Here is a 16411-nt window from a genome sequence, read left to right on the forward strand (position 1 = left end):
CGTTAAATAAAATGAAGGAATGTTTCAGAAAGGTAACCCAAACCAAAATTTTAATCGAAAAGCCAAGATGAGTAAGGCTGGTTTGGATTACAAGAGCACAAGAAAAACTCCCAACCAGCTAGCTGGGGCAAAAATAAGAGAGTGATATGAAAAGTGAGTCAGGCTGGTTAAGTCACGAGCTTCCGTTGAACTTGGGCTTAAAGGGGTGCATCTGGGTGAAACAATTTCTGTTCATTGGGAACTGTGCACATTTTCACTACGTTTCGGGAATAAGAAGAGATAAGCAAATTAGTATGAGTCAGGATAAGGTAAAATGAAAACTTTCAGAAGCCATAGAAATCTGCCATCACGAACAGCCTATGGAGATCTAATCAAGCAATGGACCCTTATTATTAGTATCCAATCAGCATGTAAATTTTTTTTATCCTTACTGTACATCTGGCTTCATCCAGTTATCTGTGTGCTACTTGTAATCCATAACCTATCACAACATGTCACATACACCCACACACACCTCATTACTTAGTTGTAACATGTCATATACACCAACACACACCTCATTACTTAGTTGTAACATGTCATATATACACCCACAGACACCTCATTACTTAGTTGTAACATGTCATATACACACACACACACCTCATTACTTAGTTGTAACATGTCATATACACCCACACACACCTCGTTACTTAGTTGTAACATGTCATATACATCGATATCCCAAAACACATCATTACTTAGTTGTAACATGTCATATACACCAACACACACCTCATTACTTAGTTGTAACATGTCATATACACCAACACACACCTCATTACTTAGTTGTAACATGTCATATACAGAAACACACACCTCATTACTTAGTTGTAACATGTCATATACACCAACACACACCTCATTACTTAGTTGTAACATGTCATATACACCAACACACACCTCATTACTTAGTTGTAACATGTCATATACACCCACACACACCTCATTACTTAGTTGTAGTTATTCCTGCTTGATAGCGGTGTAAGCATCACATGTAGTTATTCCTGCTTGCTAGCGGTGTAAGCATCACATCATTACTTAGTTGTAGTTATTCCTGCTTGCTAGCGGTGTAAGCATCACATGTACAGTGATCGCTCGCTATTGCGCTACCAATGGGGTCCAAATAATTGGTGGGCGTTATAGACGATGAGCCGTTTAACCGAGGCCGAGGCGGGGGAGCGCGCTCGGCAAATCTCAAATCATCAATAGGCCTATGTGTTTATCTCACGTCACGTCAAAATAGTATATATTTTTATGGACCTAGATCTACCTGTAATATCATTCATTTATTAAATCTGTCATATTTCACAATGTCTGAAATACGTATTCCATTCTAATTTATCATTTTTTATCAATAAATTAAAAAATTATTCACTATTTCCCGCGATGTTATTGAAAATAAAATTCTCGGACAACAATTTCGACAACGGGTCCGCATCGAACATGTCAAAGAGCAAAATAAAGACTATTTTAAGCAAATCTTTAAATATATTATACAAAGTGATAAATAAAATCAACAAAAATATATCTAAAAGTAATCAAACTTACATCTAAGTTATTATTTCCATCGTTTCGTGCGATCGCGTGTAATGTAAGTCAAATGACATCTCGGCTTTCGTCGCCTTGAATTCTCGGCTCGGACACAACGTTTAATGCAAAAATATATGCATGAAAAATCTTTGTCACAGCTCGTAACCTAGCACGATACATTCGCAAAGTTCCATATTTTTAATATATATCGTGATTTCCTGCTTAAAACGTTCAGAATAACACGATTTAACAAAAAATCTTTCGCTAACTTCTGAAATTTATCAAACACGAGCTTGGTATCACAGCTTGATTGGCTGCCTGAGGTCACGTGCTCAAAATTGACCAATCACGAAACTTGTAGCAGATTTCGGCAAGAAAGCGTCATTAGAAACAAATTTTAATCCAATGAAATCGCTTGTTATAACTACGGGGAAAAAACAGGCGATGTTACGAAAGCGCGATTACGAAATGAATGACCGCCGTGTTGTGACAGCAACTACATGTGTGTGACAGTTTAGCCTTAAATTGGATTGCCCACTAATTAAGAATATAAACTTCACTTGTGGTTCTCTTTTATTGCATGCATGCGCTTCTAAGAGCAAAGGATGTATAGTGTGAAAAGTTAACTAGTAGAACAATCGTATTTCCGGGACCTGCCGCGGATGTTTTCAAACAGATTATTAGAACTCCATTCAGCGATAAACCGTTGATTATGCAATGAGAAGCGTTATGTGCAAATAAACAACGAACAACAATACAATCATGTCTGTGTAAAACTCTCAGTATTAAAAGTGTACATAAATTTTGGGAGCCATGCGTTACCGCGCGTAATAACCGAAGTAGCGCTTTATCGAAGAGCGCAATAGCGAGCGATCACTGTAGTTATTCCTGCTTGCTAGCGGTGTAAGCATCACATCATTACTTAGTTGTAGTTATTCCTGCTTGCTAGCGGTGTAAGCATCACATGTAGTTATTCCTGCTTGCTAGCGGTGTAAGCATCACATCATTACTTAGTTGTAGTTATTCCTGCTTGATAGCGGTGTAAGCATCACATGTAGTTATTTCTGCTTGCTAGCGGTGTAAGCATCACATGTAGTTATTCCTGCTTGATAGCGGTTTAAGCATCACATGTAGTTATTCCTGCTTGCTAGCGGTGTAAGCATCACATGTAGTTATTCCTGCTTGCTAGCGGTGTAAGCATCACATGTAGTTATTCCTGCTTGCTAGTGGTGTAAGCATCACTTCATTACTTAGTTGTAGTTATTCCTGCTTGATAGCGGTGTAAGCATCACATGTAGTTATTCCTGCTTGCTAGCGGTGTAAGCATCACATCATTACTTAGTTGTAGTTATTCCTGCTTGCTAGCGGTGTAAGCATCACATGTAGTTATTCCTGCTTGCTAGCGGTGTAAGCATCACATCATTACTTAGTTGTAGTTATTCCTGCTTGATAGCGGTGTAAGCATCACATGTAGTTATTCCTGCTTGCTAGCGGTGTAAGCATCACATGTAGTTATTCCTGCTTGCTAGCGGTTTAAGCATCACATGTAGTTATTCCTGCTTGCTAGCGGTGTAAGCATCACATGTAGTTATTCCTGCTTGATAGCGGTGTAAGCATCACATGTAGTTATTCCTGCTTGATAGCGGTGTAAGCATCACATGTAGTTATTCCTGCTTGATAGCGGTGTAAGCATCACATGTAGTTATTTCTGCTTGCTAGCGGTGTAAGCATCACATGTAGTTATTCCTGCTTGATAGCGGTTTAAGCATCACATGTAGTTATTCCTGCTTGCTAGCGGTGTAAGCATCACATGTAGTTATTCCTGCTTGCTAGCGGTGTAAGCATCACATGTAGTTATTCCTGCTTGCTAGTGGTGTAAGCATCACTTCATTACTTAGTTGTAGTTATTCCTGCTTGATAGCGGTGTAAGCATCACATGTAGTTATTCCTGCTTGATAGCGGTGTAAGCATCAAATGTAGTTATTCCTGCTTGCTAGCGGTGTAAGCATCACATGTAGTTATTCCTGCTTGATAGCGGTGTAAGCATCACATCAATACATTGCTAAATGCAATAAACCAGAAGTGTCTTTGCTTTGTGTAGATGATCACAAAGCTTAATCCAAGTTGAGCACAGATCTCATCACAAGAGAGAACACACTTTATGTGCCCAATTATATGAGATAAGTTATTGTTTAAGTATTACATGACAGATATATTATAAGTTGGGCCAGGCCTCAAAGTTTAATTTTTTAGTATTTTTTTCCAGGTAGCCAGTGGTAAAATCAAGAAGACAAGCCAAAAACATTTGAATGTATCTTTCATCAAATAACTATTATAATATGTACAAGTCATAGCACTAGGCTTGAAATTGTATATTAGTGTCCTTGATTTTTGTTATTTGTGTCTCGAATGATGAAATTTATTTTACAAGATGACATAGGTATATCCTTGCTTATCCAAAGAGCATTGTCAACTAAAATAAAATAGTAAAATTATAATTATGTATTTCTGTTCATTGTCTACTTTAGGAGGAATTATTTGCAAGTACAGTTATTATTGGCAGACGTGTTTTCCACGATCTGCTGTTCTTTTCGTTGGCATGCAGGAGACAACAATCTGTCATAAACAGATTTTCTATTGGTCTTCGACAATGTGTGTTTGGATCATAACTGAATATATTCAAAGTGATAAGACATTAAAAGCAAACACCAGTATTGTAAATGGTGTTACCATTTCATTATGCAATGAATATTGTTATAATATTCCTGCAAAAGGCGTTCAGTAACATGAAAAAATACCTCCATTTTCGAAACTTCGTATCATTAAGATGTTCTTTGAAGACTGTCATGATACACGGCTAGGAAGCTTGTTTTTTCATCTAGTTTTGGTTTGGTTCATAGTTTAATGCCGCACTCAGCAATATTCCAGCTATATGACGGTGGTCTGAAAATAATCGAGTCTGGACCAGACAATCCAGTGATTGACATAATGAGCATCGATCTACGCAATTGAGATACGACATGCATCATCAACCAAGTCAGCGAGTCTGACCACCCGGTCCCGTTAGTCGCCTCTTACGACAAGCATAGTCACATTTAACGGCAAGCATGGGTTGCTGAAGACCTATTCTACCCCGGATCTTCACCTGTCTTTTTTTCATCTACTCAGTCTTAATATCACCTGGAGACTTTTCGTATCTGTAATGAGTGAGTGAGTATGGTTTTACGCCGCTTTTAGCAATATTCCAGCAATATCATGGCGGTTTTCCTATCTGTAACAATACTAACATGGAATTTTATTGGATAAAAATTGGTTTCTAATGACGCTTTCTTCCTGAAACCTGCATCAATGTTCGTGATTGTTCAAATTTGAGCATGTGGCCCAAGGCAGTTAATCAAATACAGCTACGGTACTGTCCTCATGTGTGATGAATATCTAATTTTGACGAAAGATTTTTCTTAAATTTTGTTATTCCTAACGTTTTAAGCAGGAAATCACAATCTTTACTAAAAATATGGAACATCATGGATGTATCATGCTGGTATCATGTGACAAAGATTTTTCATGTATATATTTTGGCATTAAACATCGTTTGACAACTTTTAGAAATATTTGGTTCATTGTATTTATTACTTTGTATATTATATTTAGAAATTTGCTTGAAACTACTTTATTTTGCTCTTTGACATGTTCGATGTGGACCTTAGAATTTTATTTTAAATAACATTGCGGGAAACAGAGAATAATTTTTTAAGCTATCAATAAAAAATTATAAACTGAAATGGAATACGTATTTCAGACATTGTCGAATGTGATAGATTTAATAAATGAATGATATGACAGGTAGGTTAATAAAATTATATACTATTTTGATATGACTATGGCTTGGCCGGTTTACCGGCCTACGGTGTCCGGGCCCATTTCTGATGTCCCCTGTCGTGATATTGCTGGAATATTGCTAAAAGCGGCATAAAATCAAACTTACTCACTCACTACGGTATCTGGGGACTCGAGGCTTCTTTGCCGGTGTTATCCCTCGTAATGCTGCACTGAGTTATGGGAATATTAATGCAACAGACGATGAGTATGGTATGCATTCCGTTACGACCTTGAAATCACTTGCGATCGAGAAAATGGCGTCGCAAATGTCAATCAAATTATTTATGTTTGTGTCTACGTATGTGATGCAAAGGAAATTAGTCGCCACAAGATAATTTTCAAGGTAGTCATTTGGCTACCTCTGAATTTTAGTCAGTAGACAAATTGATATTTGTGTCGCATTGGCGACCGTTTTAGTTTGAGGCCTGTGGGCTTTTGGACAATGAATGAAAGGGATTGCAGACATAATGTCATGTTTTCAGTTGTCGTGAATCTACAGGTAGTAATGATGACAACCTACCTGCTCCACATGTTTGACAGAGATCAGGATCACACTCCCTCACTGCCAGGAAGCAAGGACACTGTTTTGTATTACACTGGGCCTTGCAGCGACATCCTGGAAACCGATTCTGACCTACAAAATAAGATGTAAACAAGGTGATTTAATCTACTTCTTTCAACCTGGGCCTTGAAAAATATGGGGTATTGCAAGAACAATCTGGGGGATACAAAATACATGCAACGTTCAATACTGTGCTGTGGCAAGTTAAGGTATTTAACATCAAATAAATAATTCCCTTCTATTGCATGATTTGTCCCCTTTCTGCTGCATGATAACCTGCAAACATAGTAAAGGCTGTTAGAAAGGTACCCTCATCACATTCATACTTTTAGTTTCAGATTGTTTTGTTATCATACACATTAGAAATGCATTGTAGAACTTTGCCCAATACTGCCATTACAAAAGTAACTATTATTACAACAGAAATACTTCTGAAAATAAATCATTTGAAACCTGAAGACATACCCGGTAATCATTATTGAGTTTTCAAATATCTTATTACTTGGTAAGTCTTATTTAGATATCCTCCAAACATTGTTATACATGCATGGTATTCCTTTATATTCTCTCGGGTAGCATGTTGTAAATTTTACATTAAATTATATAGTAGAAACGTGTTTGAACAAGGTTTCCAAATTCTAAAAACAATTAACCGGAACACATCCAAGCATCACCATGGTCACCACCCAAGAAAATGGGTCATACACAGTAATCCTGTGCACAGCGACCAAGACCAAACGATCACTTGACTACACCTGCCACATCATTCTCTTTCTTAGAGCTAACAGGATAGAGTAGCTTTGATGTGGGGATGGTCATGTGGGCACATTGCTTGTGAGATAGGATAAAATTCACAAATTTTAAAACTTATCCTAACCTCACACTATGCATGTATCACACAGTTGGATGGTGGGGTGCAAATACCATAGCCTGTAAAAGACTACAACCATGAGACATACACTAGGAAGCTTGTACTAAACAGTAAGATAAAAATAAAATAACCTATAACACAGCCTAGTGTTGTAAACACACCATAACAGGCGATATAATCCCTTTACATTACTTGGATGTAACAGCATAAAATTTGGTGTAACATACGTTACATGTCTTCAGGAATGACTGTGTAGCTGTAAAGAACAATCGATACAGCATACGACTTATAATCGCTCTGGAAGGGGTCTTCAGCAAATCGATTCCACAAGACAGGTCACAGTACTATCTCTTGTGGACAATAGGGTGCGCCTGCTCGGCATCTCTTTTTATGCATTGACAAAGCTATCAAACTGCCTGAGGGATTGAAGCATGCTACAACAAGAAGAGGAATGATTGACAATATCCACAAGAGGATCTACGAATAAATACCAGGCTGCACATGTCAAAAGCAGCGGTAAGTGGGTAAGGATTCAGGACACCATTGAAATGGCTGCATCCTCAATTTGGCAACCTGACAAATAAAATACAATAAACACAGGAGATTAAGTTCCAGGATTTATACTGTATATACACCATACAAAATATCAAAGAGCGGGTATCTGCGACTATTTGCGCTGGTGTGCACAGTTGCGGTGCCAGGACCAAGGGACCGAACCTGGTGTAGACCCTGAACATCGGTGACTGAGATATCATGTAGAAAAGGGGAAGTGAAGATAGCATCAGACTTCCAAAAACAAACCAGAGCATCATGGTCCCTACCTAAGGATCTGGGATGGGAGAGACGAACCTTGGGAGCTGAGCATTGAACCTGGTTGCGTAGCATAAGCATAAGGGCAACCACGTCAGTGAGGATACTGATCTAAGTGAGGGGGAGCTCTTCAAGCCACGTTGGTGATCTACATAACCACTATGCCGAGAGCGAATCCAAGCGCGAAAGTCCTTTTGATGATGATGGTAACACATAGTTGACGAACGCTTAGCCGAGTCTATATAATAGTCATCCTCTTCATCATGCTGAATTGGTAGCGTCCTTTCGATCCCCAAGTCATTGTTCCTGAGAAGTTCGATTCCAAGAGTGACCTGGTTAGAGAATGATCCTCAGACTGTTGATCCCTAGGTGAGTGATCCTTTGGTGAACGATCCTTAGAGCACCGATCATCTGCCAGCCGGGAAACACTGAGAGGGTCGACAGTTGATACTGTAGATGAACTCTCCTTGACATAAATGTGTGTCTGTCCAAAGATCAGGTTGCTCTAATGTTGGCTTGGTAACAAGCGCCCTAGTATCAAATGGCTGGTTCGTTTTGGCGGGAGCATCGTCAATAAGGAAGCTATCTGATACACCATCGTCTTCAACCGAAAAAACAACAAGTAAATAAAAGACAAGGATGGTATGGTAGATGTAGGAGGTGGTTTCATGGCTGTTGAGGCACGTGGAGAAGGAAGCCAACTTTGTATTACATTGGGCTTCTTAGTAGTGAAGGATACGTGTCCTATGTTCTGAGATTTAGACCACCGATCAACCTTACGCTATGGAATTTGCATAAGTAATACAAAAAGATTCTTCTGAGAACACTGACAAGATCTAGGTCCTTAGAACAGAGAACACAACAGTCACAGCAAAGGTCGTGAGGGTCCACCAAGGAAAGCACATCTGCTAGTTACACAGGCCGGGTGTTTATCTTGGCTGTTCCCATCTTCTTCAATGTGTATCACAGGTGTCCTTACCAAGGAGGAGGTAGCTCACGCAAAAAACAACATGTATTCTCTATTTTAATATTTATCCAAAAACAGGTCTCTACAGGAGGGCGATAAGAATGGTGGGGTAGTCATGTGATCAGGTTGTGTTGGTCACTATTCACTGATTACAATGCTTGACCAATTTGCCTAGCATACACTAAATAAATACAAATGAAATGTTAACTCATGTTTAGTGATAAAATCTATGAACGGTAAAACAAGCATACAACTCATATTTCTGCCATGTTCATAATACGAGATGTACAGTAAAGGGAAGTAACTGTGAGGTACATTGGACTTCATGTGTTTGAGACATGATTATTTACACTGTTTATTTATTTTTCAAAATGAAAGTAAAAACACATGAAAACTCAAGGAAAACAACTATCTTGAGACTTACAATCATTGCTGCACTGACAGAATTTCTCACAGAAATTCTGTGCCATAATACATGGACATGTCTCGTCACATCGCTGTCCGGGGTGATCACAGGGCTGGTAGTTGTAGACTGGGTTTGGTGATCCATCCTTCTTCAGCTGGATCTTCCGACAATGCATTGACCACAACCTGGATGAACAAAAATATGGTAAAGTCACTCTTCGCGCTTGCTGGTTCAACTATTTCTACAATGAGGTCTTTATATTCAGTATTCTATGCTTCTGTCTTGTGATTTAGTATATTAATATAAGAAAAGAAAAATTAAATCTGAAAGTTTCTGCTGACAAGTTGGGTATGCAATTATTGTAGACAGAAGAAAAAAATAGTGCCAAAGCAGTGTAACTCACTTGGAACACAGTCAACAGTTCCCCCCCCCCCAAAAAAACCCCCAAACAACAACAACAAGAACATACGACTCTAGGACATAAGTAGCTGTCCCCATTGACATTCAAGTATTTTCTGCATATAAATTGCTAAGTAACTCTCAAATCAAACGAATTGAACAAAATATAATGTTATCATAAGGGCCCCATTCCACAGAGTGATTGTAACGCTACAACAGTCGAAAGTCTATGTTTATGTATGGGAGTTACAATCACCTCAGCACTACAATCGCTTTTTGGAACAAATCCCAACTCCCTCAGTCAGGCAATCAGTCAACAGTATTTTCTACTTCCTGATAATCATCAACATTTTCTGACTGCTTGCACATTGCAAACTCGCCGCCATCGCCATAGGAATAAATGACTAATTTGTTGCTAATTAAGCAAAAGAGTGAACCTGGAACAATATTAATTGTATAATGAACATATGATGAACTGTCAATACAAATTATTTAAAAAAATTACCTTTGAACATGATGAAATGCAGTGACTATTTCACATTAGTTTTCTGATGTTTTGATGTAGTATTTTACTTTGTACCAAGAAAGGTTTGATTTGTTTGTTGAAATCACATTCATGAAAGTTTAATTTCTCATCATTTGATTTAAAATATTGTTTATATATAAAAACTGAATATTTGACACTTAAACTTTCAATAAATGAAAGCATTGCATCAATTGCAAATAACATCACTTTGTCACCATTATTCTGTGCAGGCGGGAGAACCTACTTGATGTCATAGAGATAGTAATCTTACAAATAGAAACAATGATAACTATTGTTTGATGATTCCTACAAATACTATACCTCTATTACATCATTTCCAGAATAACTTCCAGGACTGGTGGATACTCACATCTAGTAATTAGTCACCAGTGGAGAGGGAGGCTATCGTCCCAACAACACATCACCAAATAACAACTATCTGGACCAAAGTTAACTTAATCAAACAAATATAGGGAATCAGAATATTCCCCTTAGTTACATTCTTCTCCCTACACAACAGTATGCAATTGCAGTAGTCAATGGCGATGAGTTGCTGCATGAAGACTAGAGGACCCAGCTGGTGTTCTCCCTCGACATCCTCAACAGACACATCCCAGAGGTAAAAGTTGGCGAAAGGATAGTAGGTTCTCCAAAAACAACCTCGGACGATGTCTGTGACAGAGCAGTTTGTGTGAAGTGCCATTGTGGTCACCAATGCCCGAATTTCATTTGGATGAGAAGCTCTAGGCAAATCCAAACCACCATATGTGTAAACCCCGAATAAAGGTGGAACGTAACCAAAACAACAGGGTATTTTTTTTATGTTCCAGCAATAAGGAGGTGACATAGAAGCAGTTAGACGTCCCAGGCCAGAGGTCGAACCTTAATCGCTGATTGGCCTCACAGTAACCCCATAGCATGGCAGTGTGTTCAGGAGCAGTGGAGATACAGGTAGAACAATGGGGCCGAGGACCGAGTTAATGGTAGACATAACTGGCAATGGTACTGCCTGACAAATGTTTTGTCTCACGTAAATAGACAAAAAATCAGCTATGAACAGAGTAGAAGCCACAGTAGGAACCATATCATATAGACAATAATTAGCCTTGAAAGATAACCACTTCTGATCATACAATGAGGCAGTAGAAGGGCGGTGTGTCTGATGAAAAGCAAGAGCCGCTGCTGGAGAGAAACCCCAAGCTGTCAATGCATTCTGCAAATGGACCACACACCTAGATCCTTTGACTCTGGGCACGGGTGTGGTTGACGAGTGTGTGGATTTCTGAGTGGACTGGGCAATATGGGGAGTTTTAAGTCTTGCTCTCTGGTGAGTCAGAGCAGATGCGGGAACCATGTCCAACTGGATCAATAATGCGTGACCAAAAGAATCTGGATGTTCCCTGAGGAGGCCAGTTTCTGGAGAACATGGGGAAGGAGCCCTGGAGGTGGAAACGCATACGCGTGTAGGCCATTCCACTTGGTGGGGAGAAAGAGAAAGTGTTCAAAAACAAGAGAGTTGATGTGCCAGTCGAGAAGAAGGGCGGTCCATAATCCTGAAGCCCGTAGGTTGGTCAAAGAGATCCTGTCGAAGATGTTCGACTCGAGGGTCCACCAATGGAGGTAAGGTCCATGTGAGGCAGGGAGATATACGACCTGGTCTGGTGTCTCCCGATCGAACAACGGTTGAAGAAAAATCTGCAGAGGACATAACTGCAGGCGTCTGTGGCGGATCGAATCCTGCACTGATGTGTTGATTTGATGCTGCATAGTTGATCTGCCAACCAAGCAGCTGAAGAAACCTGAGGGTAAATCCAATCTGGTCATTAGGCAACTGAAACAAAGGATCACTCATCAGACAGTTGTCAATGTACAAACTGAAGAGGATCAGGAACGTCCCTTGCAGCTTCGTAATACGAGTGAAAAGCCAGAGTGCCGTAGTGAGGCCAAACTATAGGACTTTGGACTGGTAATGACGACCCTTAAAAATAAACCGGCGATACCGACAGAATGCCAGAAAAATGGGGACATGCAAGTTGGCATCCTGGCCAAGAAGTAGCCAAGTTGGATGGTGGATCGGAGCATCTGAACATCCAAAACCAGGGTGGGTTACACGAAGCTTGAAAGAATTTTTCTTCTGCACCAGGAAGATGCAGCTGTACAATCCCGGAGTCAGATCTGTTGAAGATCATCCCCAGAATCTATGACCCTGTTTTCCATCTGGGGGGAGGTGCCTTGCCCAGGCAATCACAGGGAAGATGATCAACAAGCCATGCTGGCATATCTGCAGGTGTGAATGTCTTGTTTGGGGACAACGTTATAATCAGGGAGGAAATTCTGTTTGTCATCTGTGTGGAGGCGAGGAGAAGAGAGGACAGACAGATGTTGCCTAGCAGGAGAACTGGGTGCAACTGAAGATCCAAGGCGCCTGGCACCAAGTGCCAGGTCGCCAGAGGAGGAGGTGATGTGCTGAGTAGGCCAACGGACCTGGTTTTGTTGATCAGAAGTACGAGGTGATGATATGGCCTGGCAACAGTTAGCAATGTCCTGGAGACATCTGGTGACTGTCCAGAGACAGTTAGCGATGGTGCTTGCCAAACTAAACTGGTCTGTAGGTCTTGTGAGTAAAAAATTTGAGAACATGTTATGGGAGGTGTGGAGATTTGTGCCAGTTTGTACCTATCTGCAATTGTCAACTTGAGCCATCCCGCTACAGTACCCTTGGTTATGTCCTTTTCTGATGAGGGTTGGAAAGAGATAAAAAAAATTTTTTCTCTGCTTTCTGTGGAGTAGTTGTAATGAAGTATCTCAAGGGACAAAGTAATCTGTTAGGATAGTCCACACTTTTACTTAAGGCTGGATCGTATATAGCCTGTGACCGAGTGGCCCAAATTCTGATACATGAGCCGTTTCATCAATGCTGACAATACTATAGATAGATCCCATTTTGGAAATAGATGTATAATTTTGATGTCTTCCCTAGTACATAGGACATCATGATTCAGTACTGGGTGCGTACCTATAGATAGGTCATTGTGTTGTAATACTGATGCCAGGGCAGATCTATAGCCTTCAATAGTGCCATGTTGAAATCTCTTGTTTTTTCTGAGGTAAAGCAAGAATTCGGCAACTGTAGCTATTGTTATTTCCACATCTAATAAATTTTTTCTCCTTCTCCAATCGACCAACTTTTCTCATCTGTTGTTGTAAAGGGCAGAAGATGCTGTTCTAGATGAGCTTGCCACTCTTTGTGTAGCTGATTTAGAGTAACAGGTCGCATTGCATCTTAGTAGAGATAACTTCCAAGGGTGAAGGTGAAAGTTGTCGAGGTGCCGTAAAATATGTCTGATTTCGGTTGCCTCAGTAGATTCAGAGGTTCTTTCATTAGGAGGGGTAGTAACCTTGGAAACCAAGACCTGTTTGGCAATGCCTGTCTCTTCTATTTTCCTCAGAACTCTTCTTGTCTAGAAGAGCCCAAGAGGGAAAATGCGTAAACGAACATTCCCTCCCAGTCCATCGACCTGGAGAGCTAGCGGGTCTGGTACCGGGCTGACGTAGACTGGTAGTTTATTGTTGAGGCAGGTGGTGAACAGATCTAGGTTTGGAGTATCTCATAGTGAGGTTATCCACTTGAATATTTCGGGTTGTAGTGACCATTCTGTGGGTACGATCTTGCTCTTCAGTGATAGGTAATATGCTAGGATATTCAACGTGCAAGGGATGTGTCTTGCCTCGAACCTGCAGTTCACCGAGTCTACCAAGTCCAAAAAACATGTAGCCTCCTTCAACAAAGGCTTAGACTTCGTGCCTCCCTAGTATTGTATGTAAGCTACCATGGTCAGGTTGTCTGTGCAATTCTTACTCAAGAGTGGTGAAGATGATCTAACCATGCTTCTTACAGCTAGATATAGCGCCCTCACTTCTAGGCAGTTGATGTGTAACTCTTGGGCGGATCATTCTCCCTGTACTGTAATGTTGTCCAGATGGGCGCCCCATCCCTCTCCTGACACGCCTGTGTTGATGTAGAGGAGGGGGATATGAGAGTTGAAGTCCGGGCATGACGCTCTGATGAGTTAGCCACCAATGTAGTTCTGAGATTCGAACTGGTGGAGGTTGAATAAGTGCTTCCAGCTCTAATTCCTTTGTGGTGTTCATCCCGTTTTGCAAGGGTCGTAACTTTAGTCTGCCTCAGCAGGTCAGTGAGTGTGCCTGGGCAAGACATCCGCCAATGTGTTGATTTGATGGGCTGGTTGAGTGCGCTTTTACTCTTTGAGTATCTGGAGGAGCTACTATGCCCTTGCTGAGTAGAAATCTTGCACTAATGTAGGTGATGTCCTGTGTGGGTACTAATTCTGACTTTTAGAAAGGAAACCTAAGTGTGTTAGTTTTGTTTGTTTGTTGTTTAACACCACACTCAGCAATATTCCACCTATATGCCGGTGGTCTGTAAATAATTGAGTGTGGACCAGACAATCCAGTGATTGATATCATAAGCATCAATCCACGCAATTTGGATACCATGACATGCATCAACCAAGTCAGCAACCTGACCACCCGATCCTGTTAGTCGCCTCTTACTGTATTTAACTTGATCTGCGACTTGTCCTGATCGGCCAATGGGAAGTCGTCTATATATTCGTGTAACCTTATGAGCTTTAGCTGGGTGAAGCTGATGGCGGGCATGGTGATCATGGTGAATAACCATGGGGCGATGGATATGCCGAATGGTAGTACCCTGAACTTGTATCTCTGACTATTGACTGTGAAGCGCAGCTATTGACAATGATTTGGATGGATGAGGACGTGAGGATAGGCATCCTGGAGATCTAGACTTATCATCCAGTCTGCTTTTCTTAAGGAATTGTTTAAATTCTTGATAGATTCCATCTGGAACTTAGGAGGTTTTTCCAGATAATCTTTGTTTAGGACTTTTAGATCTATGATCAAGCGCATTTATGAAGAATTCTTCTTTGGTACCAGGAATACTGGTGAGTAGAATTTGTGGGTGGTTTCAGATTCTTTTAAGGCGCTGATGGCTCTCTTGGCTAGTAACTTGCATATGGCCACATTTGCTACAAGTAATTTTTACTCTGACAGATGGAATCAGGGTCCAGTAGGATGGATAACTAGTCTTGGGCGTTTAAGGAAATGAAGTTTGTATCCTTTTCTTACTACTTTGAGCAGCTAGGTGTCGTCTGTGAATGGCTTAAATTCCCAGTTGTCTGAATTCTGCATACGATGACCTCCGATCGGTCCTGGAGTAGCGGTAGTACTGAACTTTGGCACTCTTGGATCAATGTCCATAAGGCATTCGTTGTGGGTGTAGCCTTGATAATCTTTTGTTTGTTTGTTGTTTAACACCACACTCAGCAATTTTCCAGCTATATGACGTCCGTCGTTGATAATCTGAAATCCTAAATCATTGTCCTATGGGCAGGCAATCTGGGCAGGGTCTGTAGTAATCTGTAGAATTCTGGTTAAGTCACCTCCGGTGGCATCCGCCTAGGAAACCTCCTCTGCCTCTACCTCTTTGTTAAGTGGGATGGTCATCTTTGGAGGCCTTGTTCTTGGGGCAGAAAGATCTGTCATTCCATGTAGAAGCACGAAAAAGAATCCCGACCAAAGTCAACTTGACAAGATTTAGAATTCTGTTGTTGATGCTGGACACCTGCAGGCTGTTTCTGGATCTTTGATACCATTGAGATGGTAGATTCTTGAAACTTCCGATTGGTTGATGATGCTACAGCTTCTTTCAATGACTTGAGTCTGCTGTTGAATATCTGTGGAGCTGTAATAGGCTGTGATAACATGGATCTTCTTAGAGGCTCCGGGATCATAGAGTGTACTGGCTGAAGCAGAAGGTTTCTTTGCATTAGCAGGAATTGTGCGGACATCCAAATTTGTGCTGATTGAAGATCTTCTTGCATCTTCAGCACATGCTCCATCAAGCTGTGAATAAATCTGTCCTACTGTAGTGTCATCTCTATGGGAGTATCTAAGGGTAGGCCCCCGCTCTGATAGGTCAGAGGAATGAATGTGATGAATTCCGGCTGCAACCCAGTTAATGAATGAACTGATACTGAGCATTTGTTTATTATGTCAACTTGCATCCTGGTGTTAGGATTTTTAACAAGTTCATAAAAATCGTCATCAATCTTAGGCTGTTTGAAGATTGTGTGTTTTGTAAGTATTCTTATTGATGGAGGGCACACCGAGTCTGATATTATGTGCCGAAGAAGCATTCAGGGCTGCTTCGAATTTCTTGATGGCAACATTAATGACGAACAGGGAAGGGTATGAAATTTTCAGATTTCCCGACAGGTTCTTCATACCCAGCACGCTCTAACAAGGGTTTGGTAGACTGTTCACCTTTATCAACCGGTCTTAAAGCCGACATCAGATTATAAAGCTCTGCAATGATG

The 16411-nt window shown here is 40.6% G+C and overlaps 1 protein-coding gene across 1 annotated transcript in view; it reads right to left on the reverse strand.

Moving 5' to 3' along the window:
* The window catches only part of LOC124150131 (histone-lysine N-methyltransferase EZH2-like), a 200873-nt gene that overhangs the window by 83673 nt on the left and 100789 nt on the right, over positions 1-16411 (reverse strand). The window contains exons 12-13 of the mRNA XM_046522056.2: positions 9086-9252; positions 5972-6085 (exon numbers count right to left, since the gene is read on the reverse strand). Coding sequence (XP_046378012.1) covers positions 5972-6085; positions 9086-9252 — 281 coding nt within the window. The remainder of the gene's footprint in view (positions 1-5971; positions 6086-9085; positions 9253-16411) is intronic.

Source organism: Haliotis rufescens, unplaced genomic scaffold (genome assembly GCF_023055435.1).
Source record: "Haliotis rufescens isolate VD_foot unplaced genomic scaffold, xgHalRufe1.0.p SCAF_4, whole genome shotgun sequence".
Classification (NCBI taxonomy): domain Eukaryota; kingdom Metazoa; phylum Mollusca; class Gastropoda; order Lepetellida; family Haliotidae; genus Haliotis; species Haliotis rufescens.